Raw genomic sequence first — 15,468 nt, forward strand, 5'->3', positions numbered from 1 at the left:
GTTAAACGATGAAGCACGCTAACTTTTTAATTAATCAATTTTATTTCGACTTGATGGGATAAATTTATAAAAATTTTACTACGAATTGAACATTTTTTTTTTCAGAAAAGGAAAACAAAAGAAAAATGAAATATAAAACATCACTGAATAAAACTTTTATTCAAAAAGAATTTATCGATAACCGTAAGAATTTATGACAGCTGTATATGGAGCTGAAGATTTGGTTACCATTTCTCCTGCTTTCTTCGTCAGTTTCTGAAATAGAATTTATGAATTATTATAACATTAATCATAATTCAAAAAGAAATTGTCTTGTACTCGTTGATAATTCTAAAAACAATAAGTATTGGCAAAAAGGCTAATTCTTTCCAGATGTACTTAGTCACAAGTAATATTACAAAACCGATAGTATGGTTTTTTCGCCAGAGTAATTGTCTAAAGGGTGTTATTTGTCCTACTCGGAGACAACGGAAACTTCCCTTCGATTATTGTTTACAGAGGCAATTTATTTTATCCAAGAATTCCAAACCAGAGTTTGAACTAATATCTTGTAAAGAGGTACACCTTTGCAAGGGAATTAAAATTCTTCATCCAGCAAAGTGTAGTTTTTGGCTTAAAATATTTCCATTGATGGGAAAATGAGTGAGTGTTGAAAACGATCTATCATTACGTTACATACTTGAAATTTGGAAAATATAAGAGAATTTGAAGGACTTAACTTTAACGAAACTTTGTGTGTACATATATACATAAAAACGTCTTGGTAAAAGAATATTGGTTTGTGACGTTCTTGCATTCGAGCATTGTGACTCTGGAGTCTTACATTAATACGAAACAGTAAAAAATAATTCAAGCGAATGGATGAATATAAAGGAGAGTTAGACATAGTTTCAGTCTGAAATGAAATATAAAACAAAATTATACAACCGAAAATATACTGACCTTCAAAGCAGTCCTCTTGCGTATATCGAAAACTGCCCTAACCTTCCTCTTTGTCTCCAATGCTCTAACCACATCCTTATACTTCCAACCAACTTCATGAGACAATCGTCCCAAATGGCAGTAAGCCCTTCCTGGTTTTAAACACAGAACTCTCATAGCACTGGGAACTACCATGCGCTTACGTTTATCGTAAGGTGGAGGACAGCCTTCAAAAAGCTTGATTCTTCTCAACGCTGCTTTTCCACGCTCAATTTTATGTGGCACCATTCCTGAGCAAAACATTCATCAATATTAGAATTTTCTTCAAAATAAATGCTGGGGGAAAAAAAATTGTATTAATAAATCAGTAGAACTTAAATAATTCCGACACAGTAAAAAATAAATAAAAGAATTATATATTTTAGGTGAATGAACCAAATACGGAAACGGGAATATTTTTTTTAATATGTCTTTTACAAATTTTATATTTTAAATTCGTTCAATACAGTAAAAAGATGCCAGAAAGATAAATAAATTTATTTAAAAAAATTCACTTCGTTCACCAAAACTCTTCTTTTTTTTAATATTTCAAGTTTAGGAATTAACTTTTCATACAAGAGGTAATCACAGTTAAACGTATAGAAAACATTAAGGAAAATGTGTTTGTTCTTACAGATAACCTACTCCTTCGGTAGCGTAGTATAAATATTCTGGAGGATTCTTGGATTTGTGTATCAATCCCCAACAAAATTTTTGTTTTTCGAAAAAAATATTACTTTAATGTCGATATTATAATGGTCACGAAATTCTAAAGTGTTCGGTAAAAAAAAAAAAATCGGTGTCCGCGCAATTGGAGAGATCTCATTTGAGCTCATGAGCAAGCATTCTAGACCTTAGAATAAGTTAAGATTTTTTCCCCGATCGCTCCTAATTTACTTGCTATTTTTTAAACGTATCTAGTTGGCTGTTCTATCAAGTTGTTTGATGTTTGGACATTAAGAAAAATTATTATTTATAATACTTATCTATTAATTTTGTAAGAATAATGAACGAAATGGAAATCTAATTTTAAGACAACAAATTCAAATTTCTTCAGTCAATTAATAAAACTCTGTTTTTGTTATTGATTTAAGTTGTACACAAGTTTTTATAAGGACCTTAATTTACAGAGATACAATAAAACTTGAGCCTATACAGGTAAAATAAATAATTAAAAATAAACGAAGCCTTCAACCAAATAATCAGAAAGTAGATTTTTCATGAAAAAATGAAAACAACACCCCTTATTATTAAAAAAGAGGGAAAAAGAGAAAAAATGGAAGGTAAAAGATAAAGAATAATCAAATAAAAATACATATTTAAAAGTACAAATTAGAATATTTAGGGCTCATTTAACAAATATATACATTAGGCTAGTCAGTACAAGTGATGTAATTTTTTTCACAACGTTCTGTACACAAACATAACAAAAAAATGTATGTGGAAAGAAATGTCTCACTGGCATAATAAGAGGACATTCTGGTAAACAAAAAATAAAGTATCTGGATTGAATTGATTGAGCAAATGTTGCTGCCATCGAAAACCTAACTAAAACGGAAGGAAAATTTTACTTAAACAAGGTGTGGCTGACCGTGTCGAATGCACTTTTAAGACAACAAACCACCCAAAAATGAAGTTATTCTTCAAGTATCTGCAACTGATCTCTGTAAATAAAACCAGAATATCCTAGTAAACCGTTTTTGCTCCTCAATTATTGGGAATTATTACTGAGGAGAGAAATGCTTCTAAAATCTGAAGGGTCTCTGATACATACACTGAGCAAAGGACATCAGCTCTTATCTATTTTATTTTCATCAAACTCAAATAATGTAGGTAAGAAGTTCTTTATTCATCACTTGTCCTTTCGGATATCGTATCCTTGTTTCTTTAATTGTTATATATATGTTGTTTGTTTTCACTCCGCAGGACCCTTTTTTAAGCACAAAAAAAATGTTTTGCTTTCTTTCTACTTTTTCTGCTTAAATATAGTCTAATGAATCAGTTTCATCAAAATTCACATAAGAAAAAAGATACACTAATACCTCACTTTGCGTCGTGGTTACGTTCCAAAAAAACACGACGCAAATTGAAACGACGCAAAGTGTATTAAGATTTTCTATAGCAAACCATGTAAAGATCGAAGATAGGTTCCAGGGTTACGAAAATACTACTTTTTAAAAAGAAAATTGAACAAAGTAAACATTTAAAAAGCAAAAATAATATAAAATTTTATTACATACATACAAAAAACAAAACAAAATTAATTTATGAAAAACAAAATTAAAATTAATCACTGTCTGATGAGTCCATAGTGGCTGTTGTCGTTAGTCGGCTTTCTTTCACAAAGAATTGGTCCAATGTTTGCTGAACAGCTTTTTTTTTTCAACGTAAAATAAATTTCCTTGTAGAACCCGACTAAAATTAGCAAAACAAAGTGAAAATAAAACTGCAAATTGCGTTGATTTTTAGATAGAAAGGGAATCCCCGAGTTTTGATGGCATGGCGCAATTAGAAACAAAAGTGTTACCATCTTTTAGAAAAAAATGAAAATTTCAATCGAACCCAAAACAACGCAACTTCGAAAATCTAATGACGCAGAGTGAAAATTAGTACTAATTAAGCAGCGACGCAACTTCGAAAAAACGCAAAACGAAACGACGCAAAGCGAGGTATTGGTGTAGAACAAAAGAATTGACACTAAAATAACTTTTTATATCATCCGTACTCTTTTATCAATCCTTTAAAAATCCAGATTAGAACATCAGAATTTATTTTGCATTTTTCATAATATTCAAATAATGTAGGTAAGACTTTTTTTATTCATCATTTGTTCTCTTGGATATTTAACGTTTTGTAACTTAAATTTAAGAACAAAATAATGTATTTTAATAAATGTAAGATTGTTTTGAAAGCCCTTAAAAAATCACTGATGGAGTGAAGTTGATCGCCAACTCGTGTTGCCTCTGCGTAAGGATGTATCTAAACCAGTGGTTCCCAAAGTGGTCCCTACGGACCCCCAGGGATCCCCGGTATCGTTCAGGGGGTCCGTGGAAAATTAAAATTGATTTAGGGGTCCCTGAACAACGTCAGGGGGTCCGCGCAAGGTTCAATATAAAATAATAAAACTGTGATCCATTTTTATTATTATGGAAATTAGAAACTAACAAGGTGACCAATTAAATTTAATCAAATTAAAAGCGTAATAGCTGTGTTTGTTGCAAAACGTTTTCTGTAAAAACAAAACTTGGGAAGAGGAGAACGTTCTCAGTTTCCAAATCTTTCGAAATTGCAAAATAGAGATGAAGATTTGCTTGCTCACTGTAGAACACTTAACGGCTCTTCATGCAGACCTGAACCAAAGATTACTTGTGGGATTTGCGGTTGCTACTCACAATCATTGAGCCGGATATAAATACACTCATAACATATCATCACGTTCATCCAAATTATTAATTTTTTTAAAATTTATTTTAAACAAAAGTTATAATTTCAATAAAATTCTTCAACAAAATGCTTTTATAAATTTGTAATTTTTAGACTATGCATTTATGTAACTTTTTCACTTGGGGGTCCGTGGGCAAGTTTTGACTATAAAAAGGGGTCCAAGGGTCAAAAAAGTTTGGGAACCACTAATCTAGACGATCAACAGCATACCAACAAGATTGTGCCAGGCCATTTGATCATCTCAAGATGTAGGAGGAGTTCAACTACCTACAAAACTCTGAAGGTGCTCAGGGCAAGTGTAAAGGCCTAAAAGAGGCAATCACACTATTACGCTAGAGGTTTGTGGGCCAATTCCCACACCTCCGAACATACAGAATAGAACATATCTCTACATAGCAAGATAGTTGAGGTAGAGACTAAGTAAAAATTACTACATAATAAAGACATGCGTATTATCAAAAATTGCGAATTGCAAACTAGGAAACTGCTTTGCAACGCAGAAGCCTCGAAATTCCCCCAAAGAACCTTCGAAATTTGTCGACATTTCAAATAAAGAAGCACAAGCATTTTATAAAGAATAAAGTTCCTCGGCATAGCATAAAAAGATGGAAATATGAGGCTACAATTGGGTCAAAACTGAAGTAGTTACCAAAATTATACTACATTCTTCAAAGATTTGGCCCAAAGATAAGTTTTTGCATACTTATTCATATATTTCGAAATTCAAGATAAGGACATCAGAATTTATATTTGATTTTTCATAATATTCAAATAATGTAGGTAAGATTTTTTTTAATTCATCATTTGCCCTCTTGAATACTTCAATAAATACTTAAAAAATGAAAATACTTCAATTAATGAAGGACCTTTTCTAATAATGTTAAAATTATTATAAATAGTTGGTACAGAATTTGGAACAGTTTATCTCTTTGTAAGTTGTTTTCCCACTTAGGTTTATGAAAGATAGCCTAATGTAGAAATAATGAATAACATATGTATAACCAAATAATACTAATGCAGCGTTACATTTCTATATATTCCACCTACAGTCTTAGATTTGCAACAAATTCAAATAACAAAACAAAGGTCGTACAGTTTATGTCTACAACGTAGTTATGAATAATTAGGGCAGTTACGGTGCACCTAATATAAAACTGGTTGGTTGGTTTGCCAGGAATGTTCTTAAGAGCAGTTAATGAAATTTTATTTATTCAAATGCACAGTTTAGCACATTTCAATGTTCATTTCCTCTACATAGGTTCAACAAAAGTGTAACATAAATAAGGTAATATATCGAGTTTTATCTTTGCAAAAAGATCTTAGTGAATATCTAACATCAATTAATGTTTAAATATCTGAATAAATCTTTGTCGTAATAAGTGAGCTTCGAGGTATCCTTTTAAAAAGGCCTTTGAATTTTTTTGTGAAGCGATATGGGTAATTACTAGCATTAAGGCAGAGACTTTGAAATTCGCATTGAAATTCGAATTGTTGTCGCATTGAGGTGATTGTTTTAAATGTGTTGCTCTCCTAACTGCCTTCCCATCTTCCAAGAAAATGATGAAGTAATTCATTCACACATAAAATTGCCTACTAAATTATGTTTGAGAAGTACGAGATATCAAAGAAAACTGGGAAACGTATCCTGTAAATCGCTATTCGATCTGGTGTGTTTTCCCAATTACTTAAACGTCGAAACTTTAAAGAGTCAAGCATCAACTCCGAAATAATTTCACAGAAATATTTCATAAATACTCAAATAAAAGAGGTAAGTTTCAGTTAGAATTCTCAATTCTCGAACTGAAGTAAACTTTCTATTTTAAGGAATAGAACGAGAATAAAAATGAAAGAAACCACAGCTTATCTAACTTGCAGCATAACAATTCAGTAAAAAAAGAAAGTAGATATTAGCGCACAAATATTTTCACTAATCACTTCTTACGAATATAATTTTACCAACCTCTAATAGTGCGGTGTAAAATTTTGCTTGGTGCACGAAAATGAAAAGGACCCCTGGCAGGATTGACATTACATCTTTTTCTCAAAAACGACAAATATTTCAGTTTACTCCTGAAAATATTAAAAACATTTTAGAATACAGTAAATGCTTAAAAGAAAGATGTCTCAAGTAAAAAAATAAATAAATTTTCAATAAATTCTGGATCTTAGGTCATTTAAATTGATGTCAATTTAAAAAAAAAAAAAAAATTAAAAACATTAATAAAAACTGAATTGTTAAGAATTTCATTCAACTGTTCACACGGTCTATACATTGAAGGAATATTTATATGATGTGTATACATCCAACTCTCTTTTTACACGGTAGATAGGTTCCTTAGATAACCGTGTAAAAAAATACATGCGACACAAGGTAAATTTGGGGATATGTTCCACAACTTTAAAAAATCGTTTAAGATGAAAAACTCTAAATGTTTTTCCAAGAAACAGAGCAAAAAAAGTAATAATGCAATCCATATCACATATTTATAAAAAAAAAAATCATTTTTATTACAAAAAAAAAATTAAAATTAGTGTACAGTGAAAATTCTGTCCATAAGTACATATAAAAATTTAAACTGAAATTAGGAATAAAAATCAATTTCGCAACTGTTTATCGCTACTTGATAACAAGCGTGCACGTTTATTACGAACTGGATCAAAAATGCAATCAGTAGATATGTCAGTATTTGTGATGTACTGAACACTTTAGCACTTAATACCGAAATGCTGCTGGGTTCAAGTTGAAGAAAGAAGTGATAAAGAAGTTGAGATAAAGAAAAAAGTGATAATGAAATTCGGGTATTCCTCGAATACAAAGTAAAACCATGAAGTCATGTGATGTTAACAAGTCCAAGTCACTAATACATGTGTGGGCATAAACCGACAGACCTCTAATCACACTGTCAAAATTAGAATTACATTTTGGGGGGGATTCGTGCTAGAACAAAAAATTCGCGTAAATAAGTTATTTTTTCTTATTGGTGAACCATGTTATTTCAAAATCGAGTAAAAAAAAAAAAGGTTGGGTGTATATCATTCTGCTCTATATTTTAGAAATCTACTGAGACTGGAAATCTATTCTCTGCAATAACGGTATGACTTTTGAGTTAATTTGTAAGGTTATAAAATTCTAACTTTCTTGGACGAAACTGCCTTTTTTTCAAATACAATTTCCGAACTCCGGAGTCCTTTCTTACTTTTATTCGATTTTAGAATATAAAAAAAAAAACAGTCGCACTAATAGCCTTACTACCAGATGCGAGGGCATCTAACATAATTTTGAAGTTGCTACGTCCTTACAAGTATCTCCTAATATTGCAGTAAATATACTAGGTCATTTACATGTGCACGTACGTACATAAATGTTTCCTTCACTTCACAAATTCCTCTTAATGGAGATAACCCTCTCTATTTACGACTTATAATGAAATGTTTGTATTGCGTACTTATATGTTAAAGAAACCTACTTTCTTGAGGTTAAAAAAATAAGGGTCATCCAGGAAAATTCAAAAATCATCTATCTGTAAAATATTCGTAACGCTTTAGTAATGTGATGTTTGCATAATGGGAAATCACGCGAATAAAGGGACGCCTTAAGTAAATAAAAGTAATTGCCCTTAAATGTTTTTGCAACAATCGCTCCAATGTCCAACATCTCTAAAACTTTCTTCTGATACTGAAATTAAAAAATAATTACATCAAGAAAATCATCTTTAAAAGGTAATAGAAAGACTAACCTGAAAAAGTTTCCAGAAATATTTATTTGTTCTGTCCTTACAACTACAACTCTGTTACCATTGAGGGCCGCCTTAGCAACAATAGAAGCTAACCTCCCAAGTAAGTGTCCTTTCCCATCAATTAAAATAGGCTAAAATGGAAAGGCAATGATAGTTATGAATCAATTTATACTAGCAGAGATTCAGTATGAATATCTCAAAGGAGTCTACATAAGACTGATAGGGTAGTAGTATAAAGTTTGACATCAGTTCTGTATAAATTAAATAATAATAACAGAGATTCAGTTTAACTATCTCATAAACATGTACTTAATATTGAACTGGTGGGTACAATTATAATAATTAAACCAGTACAAGCATCAAATTAATCCTACACGGTTAGAAAACAACTTACACCACGTGGTTCAAATTATAATTTTTGTTGGAAAAGCCAGCATTACAAAACAAACAGAAAAAGTTATCTTAAACCATAGTAAAAAAAAAAATTCAATAGTAAATTAGCTCACCTTGTCACTAAATCCAGTCATTTTAACTAACTCGCCGTACCATATATACCAGTGGCACTCACAACCCTAACAGTACATACCAATAAGGAGGTACAATGGCGACTACAAGGTGCATTTATGTACGCAATGTGGCCAACATAATTTTATGTAATGCAATAATTATAGTAGTTAAATTTTTTGTTATTTATTAGAAAATTATTTGTTTTTTTAAATGATTAGATTTCTATTTATTACCCAAAATTCTTTAGTCTTACAGATACATGGAAAGGAAGAATGATTACAAAATAAATTTATTTTCACAACTAAAAATCTGGAGGAGCCCTCACACAACTTTCTCTTACAATTCTCAAAGATTTAACTACGAAGATTGTTGAACGCATGTTAAGGTGGTGGAAGATTATTCTGTCCTTCCGACGACTTAGTTGATCTTCAAATCTGCTTACCTCATTTATTAATAATTTCCCCCATACTTTTTCTTCACATAGTGTTCTATTTTAACTTCTAGTGAACTATTTTTTATATGTGTAATCATTATTTTTAAGATTACTTTCTTTTAAGCGTAGACTTATGTTATTTCTATATTACTCTGTATGCATTATATTAACTTACAATATCGGCACTACCAATCTGATGGTCTTAAACACTGCCTATAACTCCTACAAACGGCTTTCAGACAGACTTTTTTGTATTTATTGTAATCTTTAAAATCCAATATAAATTGTGTATACTTTTAATGTCCTCTGCTACTTATTTATGGCAATATAAAAAAAATCAATTTAGTAGCTACGAATAATAAGAATAATGACTAATGATCCTGTCTTAATTAGCCCAAAAATGCCAAAGTTGAGCGAACTGGTGCACAAACGAGGCGAAAACGAATGGCTCAGACAAAACGGATTTCTAGACATTTTTGATTTTGAATTAAATTCCACTTTTTCCATTAAAATGCGAACTATATATATAAAAGAACCATCTTAGGAATACAGAAAAGAATAATATATAAGGATTAATCTAGTGATCAATCAAATTAGGAATAATTAGTAGATTATTACAATGTCTTTATTTCGTTTTTATTCATGTCTAAATTTAAAATATATATACTTTTTCCAATTTGTGAGATATTTACGTTTCGAAGTTTATCTCGATGAAAATCTCTTAAGCACTCAATGAATAAAATTCTGATCATAAAGGAAAATCAGAAATCAATCAGTACCAAAGAAACTTGTTTGAAGTATCGGATATAACAATTTTTATCCAGAAAACTAAAGTATGTGAGTAAAGAATAGTAGTCACCTAATTTTTACATCACAAATATTCGTATTAACATTTTTCTGCTAAATAAAAAATAACTAACTCGGTACTCGAACTGAATAAGTGCACGTTCACAACCACTACAATATCCCATACAATGTACTGAATAATTTTCTATGTTCAAAACATCTTTATTAAATATTTTTTATCAAAATTCGCTCACAGAAATTCTAGACTTTTGTTCCCTCTCAATGAGAAAGTTTTTTTAAAAAAATAATTACTTTCTGATAACAAACAAATACACAGAAGAAGTTCGAACTTGACAGAATCTGTCAAGCAACATTGGGAAAATTCAGTTATTCTAAATATTAATCTGCACAATCAGTAAATTAAAAAGACCTTTCTCTTTATTTAAACCATTTTTTTCGGTTTCACAAAAGATCGTTTTCGTTTCATTTTCTTTCTTGTTATTTCCAATTGATGCAATTCTGAATAAACTTCTGCAAATATTTCTTTTTGTTCTTCTTCTGGAATAGTACTCCTACATAAAAAAAGAAGAAGATTAGGTAACCACTTTCGAGAATTTGAGTGGAGAAAAGGATTTCAATTTTAACTTTTTAAAGTTTTTTTCATTGACAAGAGTCAAATTTTATGTGATAAAAAAAAATGTAAGATTTTTTATTCAAGTCCCCCAATGAGTTCTAGTTTTAATTTATTTGGAGTTTTATCTTGCAACTTCAGAAATCTTTATAATGTCATTTCCATGTATATATGACAGAATTCTCTTTTTAAAAAAAGAAAAAAAACACTAATGACCTAATCGAGTATTGCTGCACTACTAGTACAACGATAAGTAAATAAGGAAGCAAAAGAACAGCAAAAAGTAACAGTAAACAATACTGAGAAAATAGAGGCACAAAATAGCATAAAAAATAATTTCATACACAAAATAAACTAAACAATACTTTGTACCTATACTGTTTCATTAAGTCGTATTTTTCCCAAGGTTTCTCATGTTGTGGTATTTGCCATTTCATCTTATCAGAAATAAGTGACATCATATGTTCCTGATCAATCCCTTGGAAGTTACCTCTCTCCCACCGACCAACCCATGGCCGAGGCTTCAAGATAACCTTTAAAAATCGTAAAATAATAACTATCTCAGTTAATATAAAGTTTTTTGATTCTAAAAAATACCAAAAAAACAGAGTTTAACTTGAAGGAAGGTTTAGTAAGAAATTTAAAAAAAAAAAACGCCTACCAAAAAGAACTTGGAAATGTGGGGGATGTAAGATAATATTGGTTACACTCTTCTAGGAAGTCATAAGCGGCAGCATGTAGCCAATATAGCCTGCATTTCGCAAGTAATTTCTTTTCGGTTATAACGATAAACTTTCTTAAGAAACTGACTCTAAGCAAGACTCATAAGTATAGATTTAATGATGAAAAGAAGACTATTATTCTTCATTTCCAAAGATGAAGCTGACCTCATCTAAGATCAAAAGGGCTACATTCAAGAAATTGTTAAGAGATATAAAATTTAAGAGAGGCGCCATCCCCCCTCTAGCAAAGTGATCGGTTAACGATGGGAAAGATGAACCTCAAAGATGTGTTACAAAACATGTTTCGTCTTTGTTAGTTTAATGAATCATTATAGGAAACTGCTAACGAAATATGTTTGCTATCCGCCTCCTTACATCTTACCTAGATAGTGCCTTACATAATGCTCGCCAGAAAAAATTGGTTTCCCTTACTTTTGAAAGAGATAGAAATTCCATTAATTACATACAGGATCTTTTTGTAAGTTCTAAAGAATATTAAAAAAATCTGGTATGTCTAAACATTTAAATATTTAGGGATGATAAAAACAAAGTACATCAAATTCAATGAATTTATAAAATATTAGAACGCATTTCTCAAAGCTTTATCGTACTAAAATAGTGCTCACGAGAAAATCTACTCTACCCCCGCGAACGACTTTGTTTTTAATAATGTATAATTTATAAGAAAAATACTTTCCCCAATAAGAAAGTAACAGACTATATTGCGAAACCGCAAATGACCTCAAAGTTGATGCAGAAAAATGAAGATATTTATCTAAAAATTTTAACAGTCCTTAACATGTTTATTTTTTATTTAAGGTGAGTCAATATCTAAGCTTATTGGTGCCCGGAGCTTTTTTAGCGGCCCAGCCGGTTTCCGGATAGGGTTCGTTCTCTCGTTACAGCTTAACGTAATTGTTATTATTCTTATTTTAATAGGCCATAAAGTGAAAAAATAACTAATGATTATTTATGATTCTTAATGATTATGAAGAATTCATAATTTGAAATACCTTGATTGGATTTACAGGCACAGGAACGCCCTCAGGTAATATTTCAGGCTCCATCTCAAAGGGAAACGTGCTATATTCTGGTAAAGCATCCCTTAAGTATAAAAGTTCATTGTCCAATCGTTTTTCAAGTCTTAAGACCTCAATTTTTACAATTGTAGGATCATACATTTGGTAACAAATCTCAGTACCTAAAGATTAATAATACATGATAGTACATCTACTTTCTTGAAAAATATATACAAATAGGTGTGTTTTCGTTTTATAAAAGTGTATTGGGAGAATTCCAGTTCGTGTCCAGCGGTAGTTACTTTTTTTTATATCATATTATTTATTATATATCCATAAAAAAGAAGAACTAAGTAACTTGCAATAGAGTTCCAATTCAAGAGCCTACATAATGCCTAAAACATTGTGTCATATGGGAAGTCAAAAAAATTAAGCCTTAAATCAAGCAGGATAAGTGATTACTAAAGAGTTGATACAAAGCTGTCCAGGCCCGTATAAAAATTGGGAAATTATCTTACACCTAAGTTCCCAAAAAAGTATATAACAAGACCTCAAACAAAGATGCCTCTCTCCTTAATATTTTCAATTTTTATATGAAATTTGCGTTGGGAAGAAGAAGAAATGAGGTTATGTGGGAGCCACTTAAAGAAGTAATATGCTGTGTACGAGTAAACAGCAGAAACGCCGGCATCAGATGAAGTAGATATTTTCTGCCCGATGCTGAAACTCACTGAAGCTTATTTAATAATCAGAATGAAAACACGAAATATATATCGTTGAACCAACGTTAAAATACTCTTAAAAGAAGAACCTAAGAAGATATGGAGATGAAAACAACCTGAGACAAAAAATGACTAGAATGTTTAATTCATAACTGTGGAACAAAAAAAATGGTTGTCAAAAAATAGGAGAACCTGAGCGCTTTTCTCCATGGATGTAAAGTTCATTCAACAAACAATATGGACCTGAAAATTGTTAGCCTTTGCATTTTTAGACGAAATTCAACCCGTGCAGCAACAAAGCATTATTAATAATCAGATAAAACAGAAAATATCCTAAGGGACTTTGATAAGATTATTAGATACGGACCCCAAAAACGAAGGAAGAAAGGAAAATCAAGAAAGCAGATATACGAGATTGACATACGACGGGAAATGAAAAGATGATTGTGGGAAGGTGATGGGAACTTGTTAACGTGTTGATGTTAATTTTTTGGAAAATGGCATAAATTTTACGGGAGAAAGAAAAAATAGTCAATGATAATCGCTCTACAAATTTAAAACTGAATTTTTATGTACACAAACCGCTTTATAAAAAGAGCACTAAATCCCTTTTTCGATTGGGTTTTTTAAAATAATCATAATTTTTCAAAACTTATTTGTTATCAGTGTTTGATTAGATGTGTTAAGAACCATAAAAAAAAAGGGAAAAAATTATATTATTCACACATAACACATTATAAATAAAAAAAAGAGTAAAGTAAAGAAATAAATTATTAAATTATTGTGCATTCGATTTACCTAGATTATCGACCACATTTCTAAGAACAAAGTTAGCTCTGAGACCACAACCTCTTCGTTGAATGCAAATGCCCACAAATGTATTTGTTTTTGACGAAGAATGAGAATTTGAAGAAGTAACTGACATTATACTACCTGAAAATTTATAAAATCTTATAAAAAAAATTATTAACAGAAATATATTATTTCTCTAAAATATTGTAAAACTGTTGACCGGCTAACTTTGAAATAGTAAATAAATTTTAAAATACTACATAAAAAAAGATGTTTGGTGAAAACTTGCCTACGTAAAATTCAGGAATATCGATTCTAGACCTTCTCTTTAACATGTCCATCCTCTCCAACTTTTCTCTAATTGGATTACGCCATTCCATTTTAGGATCAGGTAAAAATTCGGGATAGATAAATCTGCGTTCTAGGGTAGTTTGTTGCAGAGAATTAGAATCCGTCTCGGACGTTCCATGCATAGCAAGTTCCTTGCTGGAGGAAACAGAACTGTTGCGAATAGCTAGATATTTAAAAATTAACAAACAGAAATGTGTTAACATTACCCTCTCACATTATTAAATAATAAAATGGTTTAATTTAGTTTTTAACTACTTACTGATAACACAATTTACTCTTTTACTATAAGAAAGCCCTCTCAAAATTGACTTTAGCATTTTCTTACAGCTAATAGCACACCCAGGTCAACAACAGAAACGGTACCACACAGGGTTACAGTACATTCTTAAAACTGACCGATTGTAACCTCTTCAGTGTTCACTTCATAACCTATTGAGTTTATACTAACATTCAAAATGTAAATGGCGTGACAGGAGCAATAGTTTCAAATTCTGTTCTGAAAGAATTCGGACGCAAATATTCTCTGATATGATTACTAGAATTTGTGAAAAAGACTATCACAAGAGATGTCTCTTTAGGAAAACCTTAGGAAATTATTTTATGAAGGTCTACACTACAATTCCTTAACTAAAATTTATATAAAATAGTGCACAGCATAATTTTATAATTCTCTCATTTTTTAATTTTATTTTTTATTTTTTTATTGCTCACATAAGAGTTATAACATAGTATGAAATCCATTTACTTAATAAGTAAGAAAAGGTATAGTAATCGTTGTGATTTCAAGTTTTCTTCGGTAAGATATGTTCTGAGGTCCCCCGAGTCCGAAAAAGTGTTTTTTTACACATTACCCCTCGCTCCCTTGCAGTTTCCCTCACACCCTCCTCTTGCTCTCTCTCACTAACTCTCTCTCTCTCGATGTGTGTTTTAGAATCCACTTTAAGTCAAAAAGGAAAAATTGCAGAAAGTTCAAATTTTATATTCAGCTTAGGTGCCAACAGGGAGACCATAATGAGGTTTTGATCAACATCGTTCCATCGGAAATCCATTTTACAGAATAGATTTATGTATGTTATGTATTTTTTTAAAGGAAGGGCTCTCCTTTCTTCAAGGAAAGGCTAGCTACATGGATAGTGAATGAATTCCCAGGTGAAAGATCCAGAAATGAGTTTAACTGGCTGACGATTGATCGAAGGAAGATTTCAAACGTCAAAACAACGTTTAGGAAAACCTTAGACTATCTATCTCTTTCCGTTTTCTTGCAATTGGTGTATCAACCTCTAATAAGTAGAAAATGGTAGAAAGAAATAGGCAAGTCTAAATAGTTGAAATGTTTAAACTAATTATAACAGCACTTTCGTTGC

The 15,468-nt window shown here is 31.0% G+C and overlaps 2 protein-coding genes and 3 non-coding genes across 6 annotated transcripts; all 5 read right to left on the bottom strand.

Moving 5' to 3' along the window:
• Positions 1–133: 133 nt before the first annotated feature.
• RpL13A (ribosomal protein L13A) lies at positions 134–8,800 on the bottom strand. The gene is made up of 5 exons (XM_074131431.1): positions 8,648–8,800; positions 8,142–8,272; positions 6,365–6,474; positions 943–1,211; positions 134–255 (listed from the first exon to the last, which is right to left on the bottom strand). The coding sequence occupies exons 1-5, from the start codon at positions 8,666–8,668 to the stop codon at positions 172–174; spliced, it is 615 nt and encodes a 204-aa protein (XP_073987532.1). The 5' UTR covers positions 8,669–8,800; the 3' UTR covers positions 134–171.
• On the bottom strand, positions 2,743–2,824 carry LOC141446377 (small nucleolar RNA SNORD34). Its single transcript, XR_012453673.1, has one exon. It is a non-coding gene; the product is annotated as a small nucleolar RNA SNORD34 (small nucleolar RNA).
• On the bottom strand, positions 3,716–3,794 carry LOC141446378 (small nucleolar RNA SNORD34). Its single transcript, XR_012453674.1, has one exon. It is a non-coding gene; the product is annotated as a small nucleolar RNA SNORD34 (small nucleolar RNA).
• LOC141446375 (small nucleolar RNA SNORD34) lies at positions 5,135–5,216 on the bottom strand. Its single transcript, XR_012453671.1, has one exon. It is a non-coding gene; the product is annotated as a small nucleolar RNA SNORD34 (small nucleolar RNA).
• Positions 8,801–10,283: 1,483 nt separating the features above from the next.
• On the bottom strand, positions 10,284–14,525 carry LOC141455918 (large ribosomal subunit protein bL19m-like). Of its 2 annotated transcripts, none has more exons than XM_074131408.1 (6): positions 14,364–14,525; positions 14,043–14,267; positions 13,760–13,894; positions 12,234–12,421; positions 10,871–11,031; positions 10,284–10,439 (listed from the first exon to the last, which is right to left on the bottom strand). In XM_074131408.1, the coding sequence occupies exons 1-6, from the start codon at positions 14,419–14,421 to the stop codon at positions 10,310–10,312; spliced, it is 897 nt and encodes a 298-aa protein (XP_073987509.1). In that variant the 5' UTR covers positions 14,422–14,525; the 3' UTR covers positions 10,284–10,309. The 2 variants fall into 2 exon arrangements, with proteins under 2 accessions (XP_073987509.1, XP_073987519.1); XM_074131418.1 differs by having other exon boundaries at positions 13,760–13,890; positions 14,039–14,267.
• Between the last annotated feature and the right edge of the window lie 943 nt (positions 14,526–15,468).

Source organism: Rhodnius prolixus, unplaced genomic scaffold (assembly GCF_049639745.1).
Source record: "Rhodnius prolixus isolate KJV_2025 unplaced genomic scaffold, Rpr scaffold_1, whole genome shotgun sequence".
In the NCBI taxonomy this organism is placed as follows: Eukaryota; Metazoa; Arthropoda; class Insecta; order Hemiptera; family Reduviidae; genus Rhodnius; species Rhodnius prolixus.

Bases quoted from the DNA above. Each gene is read 5' to 3' on its own strand.
- RpL13A (XM_074131431.1), bottom strand. From the start codon at position 8,668: ATGACTGGATTTAGTGACAAG. The intron at 8,273-8,647 runs GTGAGCTAATTT...TTTCCATTTTAG, and splicing joins TGACTGGATTTAGTGACAAG to CCTATTTTAATTGATGGGAA. The intron at 1,212-6,364 runs GTTGGTAAAATT...TGTTTTGCTCAG, and splicing joins TTTACACCGCACTATTAGAG to GAATGGTGCCACATAAAATT.
- LOC141455918 (XM_074131408.1), bottom strand. From the start codon at position 14,421: ATGCTAAAGTCAATTTTGAGAGGGCTTTCTTATAGTAAAAGAGTAAAT. The intron at 12,422-13,759 runs GTAAATCGAATG...ATTAATCTTTAG, and splicing joins AAATGTGGTCGATAATCTAG to GTACTGAGATTTGTTACCAA. The intron at 11,032-12,233 runs GTATTTCAAATT...CGATTTTTAAAG, and splicing joins TGCCTGTAAATCCAATCAAG to GTTATCTTGAAGCCTCGGCC.